At 65.0% G+C, this 12,539-nt stretch overlaps 3 protein-coding genes across 3 annotated transcripts in view; 2 read left to right on the top strand and 1 right to left on the bottom strand.

Moving 5' to 3' along the window:
* Window positions 1-6,029: 6,029 nt before the first annotated feature.
* Window positions 6,030-6,933, top strand: CHLNCDRAFT_13714 (hypothetical protein; the record flags this gene model as incomplete). Its single annotated transcript, XM_005844741.1, has 4 exons — window positions 6,030-6,202; window positions 6,344-6,425; window positions 6,590-6,694; window positions 6,850-6,933. Coding segments are annotated over 4 exons (444 nt in total), but the record flags the coding sequence as incomplete, so codon positions are not given.
* An 826-nt stretch (window positions 6,934-7,759) lies between these two features.
* Window positions 7,760-8,785, top strand: CHLNCDRAFT_138703 (hypothetical protein; the record flags this gene model as incomplete). Its single annotated transcript, XM_005844740.1, has 4 exons — window positions 7,760-7,972; window positions 8,162-8,293; window positions 8,462-8,554; window positions 8,705-8,785. The coding sequence occupies 4 exons, from the start codon at window positions 7,760-7,762 to the stop codon at window positions 8,783-8,785; spliced, it is 519 nt and encodes a 172-aa protein (XP_005844802.1).
* A 2,067-nt stretch (window positions 8,786-10,852) lies between these two features.
* CHLNCDRAFT_58822 (expressed protein) overlaps window positions 10,853-12,539 on the bottom strand; it is a gene marked incomplete at its 3' end in the record, with an annotated part of 3,572 nt that continues 1,885 nt past the window's right edge. The window contains exons 6-11 of the mRNA XM_005844663.1: window positions 12,226-12,465; window positions 11,868-12,092; window positions 11,594-11,674; window positions 11,362-11,445; window positions 11,127-11,210; window positions 10,853-11,008 (exon numbers count right to left, since the gene is read on the bottom strand). Of these exons, the coding sequence (XP_005844725.1) occupies window positions 10,853-11,008; window positions 11,127-11,210; window positions 11,362-11,445; window positions 11,594-11,674; window positions 11,868-12,092; window positions 12,226-12,465 (870 nt within the window). The remainder of the gene's footprint in view (window positions 11,009-11,126; window positions 11,211-11,361; window positions 11,446-11,593; window positions 11,675-11,867; window positions 12,093-12,225; window positions 12,466-12,539) is intronic.

Below are 12,539 nucleotides of genomic sequence, written 5' to 3'. Positions count from 1 at the left end.
CGCCCAGAGATCATCGTATGCGCCTGGCACGGCTGATCAATGCTGAACAATATGGATGGCAATGGCTCACACCGCAGAAGAGACCGACCCACACCACCTGTGGGGGCCAGGGCGAACATGGGAGCCGTAGCAAATGAGTAGCAAATGAGGCTTGAGTAGCAAATGAGGCTTGATTTTCGCACCTCTTGCTGAGCTGGCCCCCACCACTTTCATCTAAGACTCCCGGCCTGCAGAACACCCGCACGTATACGCAGCATTATGCTGTCAGCGGGAGGACACAGCTGCTGGCGTTCCCGCCGCTAGCCCCCCGCCCATGTGGCCTGCCAGGGCGGTGTCGCTGCTCCAGGCCATCCTTCTGCTACTCCTGGTCCATGGGGAGTCTCGTAGATTGACACAGACTGGCGACGGTAAGCCCCATTCCGGACCCGGCACACAAGGCGGTCCGCCGCAGTGCTATACGAGTGGTCGCTCAGGCCTGCAGTATTCGGAGGGCAAGCAGCACGGCCCGCAGGGGCAGAGGGTGGAGATACTGCCCACAAACGCACGGCCGGGCCATTGCACTGCGCAACTTGCTGCTTTTGCTGTTGCCCTCCTTCACGCTGGACGTCCGGCTCCCGCCCGCTTGATGCGCAGTTGCGGCGCTCCTGGCGCTGCCTGCGGCGATAGGCAACTGGGGCGCCGCTACGGCGGTGTTGGCCGGGGCCGAGTGGCAGCGTGGCACGAGCCCGTGCGGCGGAGATGGCAGCGGCGGCACCGAGTCATGGAAGGGCGTGACATGCGGCGAGGATGGCGAGGTGGTGGAGCTGAGGCTGGGTGGGCTTGGCCTGGAGGGCACGCTGCCGCCGCAGCTGGCGGCGCTGCGCGCGCTCACCCTGCTCGACCTGCGAGCCAACAAGCTGGGCTCCACGGTGCCCGCGGCGTGGCTCCAGCCCGCTGGGTTCCCCAGCCTGGGAACCGCCAAACTCAGCAGCAACCTGCTGCAAGGTGCGCAAGCCAGCGCTGCTGCTCGCTGGTTTCAGGGTGGTTCCTTGCCTGTGCAGCTTGCCGTATGTGCATGGCCATGCCCCGTGCCTGCCTTCTCCTCTCGACATCTCTTTCCCATTCTGCCACGTGCCTATGCAGGAGCCCTACCCGCTGCGCTGGTGGGGCTCGCCACGCGCAGCATCAGCATCGCCGGCAATGCATTCAGTGGCACGCTGCCACCCTCCTGGAGCAGCAGCAGCATGGAGCAACTCGATGTCAGCAACAATGAGCTGACAGGCAGCCTCCCAGCCAGCTGGGGTGGCAGGATGGGCCTGCCGGCTCTGGACACGCTGCGCTTGCAGGGCAATAACCTTAGCGGTGGGTGGTCTGCGACCGGGTGCTTCGGGGGCTTCCACGTTGTTCACTGAGGTCTGTTTTTGGTCACTGGCACCGACCTGCATGCGACTCGTCGCTTGCTACTTTGTGCCTTGCTGCAGGCCTCCTTCCAGTCCCACAGTGGACTTATGGTGCCTTTGCCCGCCTCGCTACGCTGGAGCCACGCCCTGGCAACACCCGCCTGTGTGGTGAGTTGAAACAGCTTGTGCACCGCTGAAGCTCCTCGCCCCCCCCAACCCCTGCTGTCCACCCACACTTGCTCTCTTCTGCAGGACCTGTGCCGCCGCTCGATCCGAGCCTATACTCGTCAGCAGCAGCGCCGGCGCAGAGCAGTAGCGACTCTACCAGCCTCGTTGTGCGTGGGTGTGCTGACCCCTTGCTGCCTGCGAAGCCTACTCTTCAATTGCCCTCGTTGCCGGGTGGAGGCTAGCAGCTATCAAGGCCCATTTTGATGCAGATTGTCAGATGTGGCATGAGCTGCCCTCACCCCCCTCCACCCACGCCCCTGCTGCAGCTGACTGAGCGTGATCTGTTCACTCCGGGCACGAGCGTCACCCTGACCAACTGGCTTGGCATGTGCATGACGCCATGCACAGGTAGTCAGCAGTTTGCCCTGCGAGCCGCTGCCATGGCCACACGGCACTGCCATGCTGCATTTGATTGCCTCAGTGGCTTGCCGCCGGATGCTGGCTGCAGCTGATCAGCTCGGCAAAGCCCCCCCTTGGATTGAGCCTGCCGGCCTGAACTGGCCGCCCAGCATCCAAACTGGTGCTTACGACGTTGCCCACGTGTACAATATGAGGTGAGGGTGCATCGCTTGGATGCTCAAGTGCCCAGAAACATCACCACCACTGTGCATGCAAGAAGACGTGCATGCACACACAATCCTTCCCTTCACACCGGACCCCGCCCTGTCGCCTCCTGCGTGCAGCATCTCTGACCTGCTGCTGCTGAACCCGGGGCTGAGCGCAATGAAGAATGGGCAGAACCTGTCGCTGCCATGCTACCCAACCGACAAGGGCCCCGGGCCGCACATGCCTTACATGGGCGGCAACGTGGCGTTTGGCATGGTGGGCGACGCAGCCTTGCTCTGCAGTTGCAGTGCCTGCCATAGGGGCATGCCTGCACTTATCAGCATGCACCTGCTCACAACGCCTTGCAGTTTGCTGGCGGGAACCAGCTGGCGGGGACTGAGGGGCTGGCTGGCGCCATGGCTGCGGCCCAGGTTGTGCTGAACTGGCCGGACAGGTGGGCCCACGCAGCTGAACCCTCAACTGCCGGTGCTGGCCACCCGGAGAGGCAGCGCGCCGCCGGCTGCAAGCTTGACACTCCCTTGTGCTCTCTGCCAGCAAGTGCCAGCAAGCGTTGTCTCACCTGGGGCACCTCCTCTCGCAGGCCGCCCAACCAGACCCAGCCACAGCTTGGCCCATACACTGGCTCTCTGGCGCCCGCGGCTGCCGGCGACACTGCTCTCGTCGAGCCGGTGTATTGGTTTGTGGACATGCTGGCCCCCTTCCAGGTGCGGAGAAGCTGCGGCCCTCGCTCCCCAAGGCCCCGTGTCTCTCGCTTCTGTGCGCCCAGCTTCTGTGCCGTGGTGACCTGACCCCCACATCCACACACTCCAAGGATGTCCCCCCGCCACCCCACCTCCCCGCCTGCCTGCAGGTTGTCAGCGTGTTTCTGACTGCCGGCAGCGGCGGCATCAAGAATGCCTCCTTGTACGTCGGCTCTAACAGCAGCTCCGTGTTTGGCAACACCTTGGTGGCGGTGAGCATGGTGCCGCAGCTCTTGGTCTCCTCCGCAGCGCTGGCTGCCGCAACAACCTCCTGTTTTTTTTGCATGAAATTGGCGCCTCTGGCAATGGCAGGGCATTACAGACAGCGTGTGCGCCCTCCTTATACCGATGCTGCAGTCTGGGCTGGACGTTCAGCCGGGGGCCCAGCTGAGCATTGCGGCCAACGCCACGGCAGGGCGCTATGTGGTTGTCTACACCGGGATGGCGAGCGAGGCAAGCCCGTGCTGCTGTCCTGTCCCTCGCCGGCGCGTGGCAAGAGCCTCCCTCACCTGCCTTGCAACCCAGTCTTGCTCCCTGCTTCAGCCGGCACCAAGCATCCGCCGCCCTGCGGTTGGGCCTTACTGCGTTACCTGGCCCCTCCTTTACTGCAGGGCCAGATGAGCCTGGCCGATGTTCAAGTGTACAGCTACGGTGGGTGGGTTCCCTTGGTGCTGCTGCCGTGCGGTGCGGCCTGCTCGCTGCACAGTTTGCCCTGCTCTCTGCACATCGACTGTTGCCCGCCTGCCTGCCTGCCCACCTGCCTGCCTGCGCACCACATGCAGAAACCAACGCTGCAGTCAACAAGCCGTTGTCGGCCTCCTCGCTCAGCAACAACCGCGGCGGCGCCAGCATCACGCTTCAGTCACTGGTGGACAATAATGCCTCCACCTGCGTGGCGGTTCAGGCGGATGCCGGCTCCCCAGACAACCCCACCACAGGCGAGGCAGGCGGGGCAGCAGCGCGCACTGGCTGGGAGGGCTCATTGCCCCCCTGGGAGCGCTCTCCCACCCCCCACGTATGCCTGCAGCTGGTTCAACCAACTTTCACCCCGTCGCCCTGTGCCTTGCGCCGTCTCCTCATGCCCTGTCCCTTGCTGCCCCCCGCGCTCCTGCTGCTGCAGCCTGGGTGTTTGTTGATCTGGGCTATATGGCGCCTGTGGGGGCGATAGCGGTGGCCGTCGGCAGCGCCACCCCTCCGGGCCTGACGGCCAGCGTGCACGTCTCGCCGCACGCCGACGACTCGCCCACGGATCACCCGAAATGCGGCGCTGACCTGGCGCTGCAGCCGGGCAGCTGGGCTGTGGGCGCCTGCAACGCCACGGGCCGCTACATAGCGCTCAACATTCCGACCTCCTCTGCGCTGGTGCACATCACCCTGTGTGACATCCAGGTGGCCCTGGCTCTGCCGCCAGACTTGGTGGATGATAGTGAGTGGTTTGAACCTACCGGCAGCGCTGGGGCTGCCACCGACGGGACGGCCAGCGAGAGCAGCAGCGGCGGCAGCAGCAGCGGCGGCGAGGTGGCTGGCATCGTGGTGGGCGCGCTGGCGGGTGCCGTGCTGGTGCTGTGTGCCGCCATCCTGGCTGTGCGGTACACGCGCTGGCGGCGGCAGTACATCGCCAGACAGCTCAGCGTGGCGGCGGCGCTGAGCGGCAAGGATGTTGTCGGCAGCCTGCCGCCTGACGAGAAGCAGCGCGCGAGTGGCGACGGCAGCAGCAGCATCAGCAGCCTGCCAGGTTCCACCCCCCCGCCGCCGTCGTCACACACAGGCAGCGGCAGCGTGCCGGTCTCGGCGTTTGCCGCGGCTGCTGCCGTCGCGGCGAGCGACGTGCCGCTGGTGGGGGCCGGCGGCGCCCCGCCGCCGCCCTCTGGGCGCGGCCCTCGAAGGAGCAGTGAGTGGGAGATGATGGGAGAGTTTGCCAGAGCGACGGTGAGCGAGCACAGCTGGCCATGCTTGGAGGCGGCAGCAGCAGTGTGGTCGGGCAGCGGGCGCAAGCCTGCTGCTGGCAGAGCAGCACATGCATGCACGTGCAGGCCCAGCTGCGCCTCACCGCCACCTTGCCGCCGCCACTGCCGGCGCAGCTGCGACGGAGCCGGAGCAACAAGGATCTGGCAAGTGCAAGCAGCCAGGCCAGCGGTGCAGAGCAGAATGCCTCCCTCTTCCCGCGAGCCGCCACTGCCGGCAGCGGCAGCCTGGACGCTGAGCGGGACCTCACCAGGCTGCCGCCGGGCCTGGTTGATGGTGAGAGGCTGCTCCACCACCCTTTTTGCCTCCCCAGGGACTAGGCTGCACACATGAGCCCTCTGTCAGCAACCACCTGTCTGCTGCCTGCCTGTCCTGCCGCCTCTCCACGCCACGCATGTGCCCGCCCTGCCAACGTGCACTGTGTGGCTGTGCCGGTGCCGGTGCAGTGGCCCCAAAGGACATCCAGCTCATCGAGTGCGTGGGGGAGGGTTCATTTGGGCAGGTGTGGCGCGCCCGCTACTATGGTGCAGTGGTGGCGGTTAAGATTTTTGGCTCCAGGCAGTCAATCGCGGCGACCACCGACGCCAGCAGCAGCAGCGCCGAGGGGGCGGCCTCTGGAGGGACAGAACACAGCGATCTGAAGCGCGAGGCGTTGCTGATGAGCCAGCTGCGGCACCCCAACGGTACGCCGCCGCTGCTGGGGGTCGGCTGGCGCTGCCATGGCTCCTGCCGCTGGGCTGCGCCACAGTGTTCTGGGCCACCTATGCTTGCTGCCCCAGCCTGCTGCTTGGCTGCGGTCCAACCCAGCACATGCATCCCTGAGAGAACACAACCTGCCACTCGGATGCTCCCTCTCCTGCAGTCTGCCTCTACTTGGGCGCCTGTGAGAGCCCTCCCTCGCTTGTGATGGAGTACTGCCAGAAGCGCTCCCTGGACGTGCTGCTGACCTTGGGTTGTGCCAGCCCGCAGGTAGGACGGGCCGTCGGGCTCGCGCTGCGCTGCGCTGTGGTGTGCGCCGTGCTGTGCAGCTCGGCCCCTGACGTGGAACCTGCACCGCCCACGCTCGTCCGCGCCGTCGCGCCCGCTGCGACCGACGCAGGTTGCGGAGCAGCTGAGCTGGGTGCGCCTTCTGGGCATGATCCATGACGCGGCCACCGGCATGCTGTACCTGCACACCCGCGAGCCGCCCATCGCACACCGCGACCTCAAGTCGGCCAACCTGCTGGTGGACAGGAACTGGCAGGTCAAGGTGGCTGACTTCAACCTGTCGCGGTCAGTGGAGCGCAACAAGGCTGCCAGCACGGTTGTGATGACCAACCCCCGGTGAGGGAGCGGTGCAGGGCGGAAGCCAGGCAGGCGGGCAAAAGCCGGCCAGAAGCCGGGCAGGCAGGAAGTCGGGCGGGCACGCGGGTAGGCGCGAGAGCGCAGGTCTTACCAGGCCCCCAACGCTGCCCACTGCTGCAGGTGGCTAGCGCCGGAAGTGATGGCCGGCACGCCAGGCCACCTGCCTGCAGATGTGTGGGCCTTTGGCACAGTGATGTGGGAGGTGGGTGCACGTTTTTGCTGCCAGCCACGGAGCTGTCCCGCTCCTCGCCTCTGTGCTTTGCTGCTTGCCAGCATTTCACACGCTTGCGTCTGAGGAGGGGGCTTCAAGCCACGCCCCTCCCCCCAGGCGGCTCCTAATGCCTCGGATCTGTCTGCTCCATGCAGTTGCTGACGTGGCAGCTTCCGTTCACAGATCTTAACACCTACCAGGTGCCTGACCCAACCTGTCGGGGCCAGCTCATGGCGCTGCACCAACCATGCAGATGCCAGGTGTCCCCGTGTATCTCCCCATTTCCCCAACACACCTTCTGCCTCACCAATTTGCCGCCCTGCAGATCATCTCCATCGTCCAGCGCGAAGGCGGTGCCAGCCTGCAGGCGCCTCCGGTGGAGGAACTGCGGGCGGGCCCATTCGTCGGCCTGCAGCAGTATGTGGAGCTGATGCACGCCTGCCGCTGCACAGACCCCGAAGGCCGCCCCCAGTTCGATACGATTGCAGAGCGGCTGAGGTGCGTGTGCCTGCTGCTGGCTGCTGCTCTAGCGGGGCTGCAGGTGGACATAGAGATGAGATGCTTGAGAGCTGCCGTAGGGTCGCTGGGCTATATGGTGGGCCTCATGGCGGGCAAGGCCACTCCTGGTGCCAAGTGATGACGCACAATGGCCCGTCGGCGTGCAGGGCGATGCTGGATGCCGAGATGCGGAGAGCCCGTGCTGCTGCTGCGGTTGCGGCTGCTGCTGCTTCGACGGCTGATGCAGAGGAGCCTCGGGTGGTGCGCAGCTCCAACAGCGGCGCTGCCTACAATGCCATGAGGGCCATGTTGCAGCAGCGGCAGGCGGCCATGCTGCGGCAGCAGCGGCAGCAGCTGGACCAGCCTGCACCCGCGCCTGCCGCCAACGACAGCCGCAGCGTCATGACCAGCGCCTTTTCTAATTCCAGCAGCAGCGTGCCGGGACGGCCCCCTCGCCCTGCGTGACCACTTGATCCCTACTAAGTTCCTGTCCATCTGTCGGCCGTTGTTTCTTCGGCACTTTGTGCGGCCTCAGCTCAAATTGCTGTCTGAATTTCACCTTTTCATCCAAAGCTTGACGGTTGCACACCGCTGTTGCTCTTTTCCCTCGCTCACTTCATGCATGCAATCCTCTTTCATAATCCCTTTCCCAACTCTCTCTTGTTTGCTGCCTTTGGAGGCGCACTTCATCCCGTCCTGCTTGCCAAACATGTTCCATCCATCCCCTTTCATGTCAGGAAACTGGCCATGCAACAACCATACAACACGCTCTTGCGGGATCGCCCATGTCGGCACTTGCCATGTGGCGGCAGGCGGGAGGTGGCGCCATGCAGGCCCAGCCCTTTGTGTGCAGCCCTCGTGACACCTTTGCCGTTCCTCGCATCGACAGGCAGCACAGGGTGGCACAGGACGCAGCAATGGCGACAGCCTCCCTGAAAGACCGCATCCGCAGCGAGTATCAGCAGTTGCTGGACAACTTTGCCAACCTGTTGCGATCGGCCAGGCTACCAGATGAATCCGGCGATGCGGGGGCTAGGCAGGTGCGCAGTTGGTGCGGGGTGCCCGCCAGGGCCTGCCAACTGAGTTCAGGGCAGCCGGCGAGCTGGGATGATGCTCGTCAAGGACAGCCGGTGGCATCTCCAGCGCTGGGCGACAGGGCTCTCCACCGCTGCCGTCCCGACACTCCCCGCCGCCACCTCCTCGCCGCCCGCACGCCTGCTGTTGTGCAGGGGCGAGTACCGGGAGAGGTGATGGAGGTGTTCGCGGAGAAGATGCTGCAAGCCTGCCACGCGCTGCTGGGGGTGGTGGCGGAGCTCAAGCGCAATGCGCTGCTGAATGACGTGGCGGGCCGGAACGCAGAGGTGAGACGGGTTCCAGCAGCGAGTGAATGGGGGGGTGGGTCCGGCAGCGTGGCAGGCACTGCGCATGTTGGTTTGTGTGGCAACCTGTCGCCCACCAGGGGGCTCGCTGGGGCTGCCAGTTCGGCTGGGTCCCAGCTCCCCAACGGACGCCTGCCTGCGTATTCGCAGGTAGCCAGCAGCAGCGCGGCGGCAGAAGCAGAGGAAGCAGAGCTTCTGCAGCGCTTCCAGCAGCTGCAGCAGCGGATTGACACCGCCATGAAGGTGTGATGGTATCAACAGCCTGGTGGCAGGCCTGGGAGGCAGCCCCCATGCTGGACGGGTGTTTGCTGTGCCCAGCACACAGGTTTGAGGCTCTTGTATGATGGCTGATCTCTGCAGTCATCCCCCCCCCCCCCCGCGCATGCCCCGCAGCTCGTGCAGCCGCTGGATGACGATGCCGAGCACCAGCCACCAGCGGAGCAGCAGCAGCGGGATGTTCCCATGCAGGTGTAGCGGGCTCAAGCAGCCACTGTAGCCCTACTAGCTGTGCCAGCCAGCAATTTTCTAGGTGTTCACTAGGTTAGGAGAGATGCCAGTGTTTACACTGGGCTAGGAAATGCTATCGCAGTTTGTACAGATGGAGAGATGCTCCGTTAAAATCGCCTGCTGCCCTTGGATGCACGACGTGGCCAGCGTGGTGCACTGTCTTCATCACGCAGTAGGGAGCCAAGTGCAGGGAACAGTGAGAGCATCAAAATTGCAGTGCGGGTGAATTGCTGTATGAGTCATTAGTATCAGCATGGAGCCCGTGCCGCAGCCAGGCGTATGGTTGTGCTGGCTGATGGGCTGCGGGTGCTTCAGCAGCGTTTGTAGCAGCAGCAGCATGAAAGAATAAGACAGAGGACAGGTAGGACGATGTGCTCAGGCGGATTGGCCTGGGTCGGTCCACCGCTCGCGGACTGCAGACTGGCTGGCCGCTTGCCGCACCTGCACCCAACGAAACGAGCGCCACGGGCCCAGTCGGATATACCGCATGCATGCATGCATGCAAGACAGCCTTTGCGGAGCGTGCATGTAGCCGGGCAGGGTACTGGCATCACCAGCCTGCAGCGGCGGCCCCTGCTGCTGCGCCTGGGCGGCCCGTGCTGCTGCGCCTGCCGCCCACTCCCCACCCACCTGGGCGACCCGCTCGCTGTCCCAGCGCGAGCTCTTCCAGCGAATGTACGTGTGGTCCCCAAAATAGGCCTCCTCTGGATGATTGTAGAAGTAGGCAATGGTGCCTGCAGCGGGGGCACGAGGGAAATGAGTATGAAGTGGCCTGGGGGGGCCGCCAACTTCGGCGCGGCGTGTCGGCGCGGCGTGCAAGCGGCGGCGGCGGCGGCGGCAACATGCACGGTTGCCGCCCCGTTGCTCCTCGTGAGCTAGGATCATCTTTGAGCTGCACCCCTTGCGCAACGCACCTAGTCCGCAGCCCGCCACGAAGCCAAGGAAGTGTTGCGCAGCGGCAGGGAGAGGCATGACGTCAGGGCTCGTTCGGAAGCAGTTGGAGGGCAGGAGAGAAGAAATGACGGTAAGAAACGGCCCGCGGCTTTGGGTCCCTAAAGTCACGTAGCCCCATTTCACGGCACAGCACGATCCTCAGCAGCACGATTGCCTGTCTGTCCCTGCCTGCTGATTGTGATGCCCTTTTTTTTGCCTCAAATTGGTCCAGAATATCCATCACTGTGCAACTTTACATCCGTGGGTGGAGATGGGGATATGCATTGGAAAACAACGACAGAACCGCAGGCAAAGACACATGGGTGCCACGCCGGCGGCGACTGCAGCATAAGGACAAAAGCGACGGTGCATGGTGGAATGGGTGGTGAGGGCTGGGCTAGCGAGGAGCTGCCTATGGGGTGCAGTGGACAGATAGAGGAGGAATCCTGGGCCTAAGAGAGGTGCCTAAGCTGCTGCTGCCCGGCCACGGCGGCAAGGGGCGGTGAGGACTAATCAAGACGAATCAATCGGTGAGAGACTTGGGACTTCAGACAGAAGGGCATGCGTATCGGCACAATGCGGACCAAATGAGGGGACCATTTGCCACTGGAGGGCCGCAAATCGGCAGGCTCCACCAGTTGACAGCGCGCCTGGCACGACGAATCAATACTGCCACGACAAATCAAGGGGCACGAGGAGACAGCACACAGTGTGAATAGACAAAGACGTGGCCGGCACAAGGCAGGGGAGACCACACGCAGCGACAGGGGACTGAGGGCCCCTTAGACGGCGGCGCGCCCAAGCCAAAACGAGCGCAGAAGGGAAAAAGCAGCAAGTGCAGGTACGGAGAGCGTGGTGCACAGAGGGGAGAGGCAGGTGGCAGCAGGCGGGCCGCATGGCCCCCTGCTGGCTGGTGTAGGGCGCGCCGAGCTCAAGCGCGGCGGCGCGCCGCGGGTTGGGTTCCGAGCAGAGCTGGGTGTTGTGTCATGCCGGGCGGGGGCGGGGGCCCCAGTGGCACACGCCACCACTTCCCCAGCAATCATGTGTTTTGTTCAACCTTTGGGTGGCAGCCGCTGCGGCTCTGGCCGCCAGCCGCTCAGCTCAGTGGTGCTTGCCGTAGTAGGAGGCCAGGCCGCGGCCCGCTTGCTGGAGGCGGCGCCGGTGGTGGCTGCCAGAGTAGTAGCCGGCGTGCAGCAGGCCGCGGCCCATGGCCGCATCCTGGCCGCCCACGCTCAGCATCGACCGCCGGTGGTGGTCCTGCAGGGGTCAAGGGCGAGGAGGGGTGGGGGATGGTCAATGGGCGGATCGGCGCGTGGGCTGGGGGTAGTTGAAGAGCAGCTGGCACATGAAACAACAGAGACAGCCAGGAACTCACCCCGTAGTAGCCGCCATGCAGCAGGGCGCGGCCGACCGTCGCCTCCTCGCCAAAGCTCATCAGGCTGCGGCGGTGGTGGGCATCCTGTGGGGAGCACCACCAACGGTGGCGGATTAGCGTGTGGCTGTGTTGATGTCTTTGCACGGCAGAAGGTGGGCACAGTGTCCATGCCTGGCTGTGCACCAAGCACAATCGCACAGAGGCCCAGGCAGCCAGCTGGGAGCAGGCGACTCACCCCGTAGTAGCCGCCGTGCAGCAGGGCGCGGCCGACCGTCGCCTCCTCGCCAAAGCTCATCAGGCTGCGGCGGTGGTGGGCATCCTGTGGAGAGCACCAACGGTGGCGGATTAGCGTGTGGCTGTGTTGATGTCTTTGCACGGCAGAAGGTGGGCACAGTGTCCATGCCTGGCTGTGCACCAAGCACAATCGCACAGAGGCCCAGGCAGCCAGCTGGGAGCAGGCGACTCACCCCGTAGTAGCCGCCGTGCAGCAGGGCGCGGCCGACCGTCGCCTCCTCACCAATGCTCATCAGGCTGCGGCGGTGGTCAGCCTGCAACAACAGGCAGGGGCCGTGGTACACAGGCGGGTCAGCATGTGGTGGTCTTGGCAGCGCGGTTGCTTTGCAGCTGCTTGGGCCTTGCTGAAAGGTGGGCATGCACGCATGCACCGCAGGCCTGAGGAGGGTGCAAGCGAATGGCTGTGTTGCGCAGACGCAGGCCAGGACCTGTAGGCAGCTAGCTCACCCCATGATAGTAGCCGCCGTGCAGCAGGGTGCGGCCGACCATGGCCTCCTCGCCCGCGAGGCTCATCAGGCTGCGGCGGTGGGAGCCGTAGTAGGAGGAGAGGCGGCGGTGGGAGCCGTGGTAGTAGCCAGTCAGGGTGCGCCCGGCAAAGCCGTCGGCCTGGCCCAGGCTCATGAGGCGGCGGTGGTGGCTGCCGCCATAGTAGGAGGACAGGCGGCGGCCAGACTGTGGCAGGAGGAGCAAGTGAGCAGGGGCGTGAGGTGATGGGGGCACACGGGCTGGCCAGGGCAGCGCCGCAGCTTGCGCATGCTGGTCCTGGCTGCCATGTGTTTCGCTTCTTTCTTTTTTTCCCTCTCACCGAGTGGTAGTAGCCGGAGAGGTGGCGGGCGGCAGAGGCGCCCCCGTCGGCCAGGCGGTGGGGCAGGGGCACGACGGAGGCCTCCATCAGGCGGCGCGTGGCAAAGGCCAGCGGCTCGGGCACGCCCTGCTCAGCCAGGCGGCGGTGGTGCGCAGAGGGGCCGTAGTACGACAGCAGGCTGCGCACAAAGGGAGCCTGCTGCAGCCGGCGGTGGCTGCCACCATAGTAGGGGTGGGGGCGCTGCGGGCGGGGAGAGGGAGGGCGGGGAGGCGGAGGGGTTGAGGGAGGGCAGCGGGAGGGTGAGGCAGCGGCAG

This window comes from Chlorella variabilis (assembly GCF_000147415.1).
Source record: "Chlorella variabilis unplaced genomic scaffold CHLNCscaffold_21, whole genome shotgun sequence".
NCBI classification, from domain to species: domain Eukaryota; kingdom Viridiplantae; phylum Chlorophyta; class Trebouxiophyceae; order Chlorellales; family Chlorellaceae; genus Chlorella; species Chlorella variabilis.
Note: the sequence above shows the minus strand (reverse complement) of the source record. Positions and strands in the feature narration are given on the sequence as shown.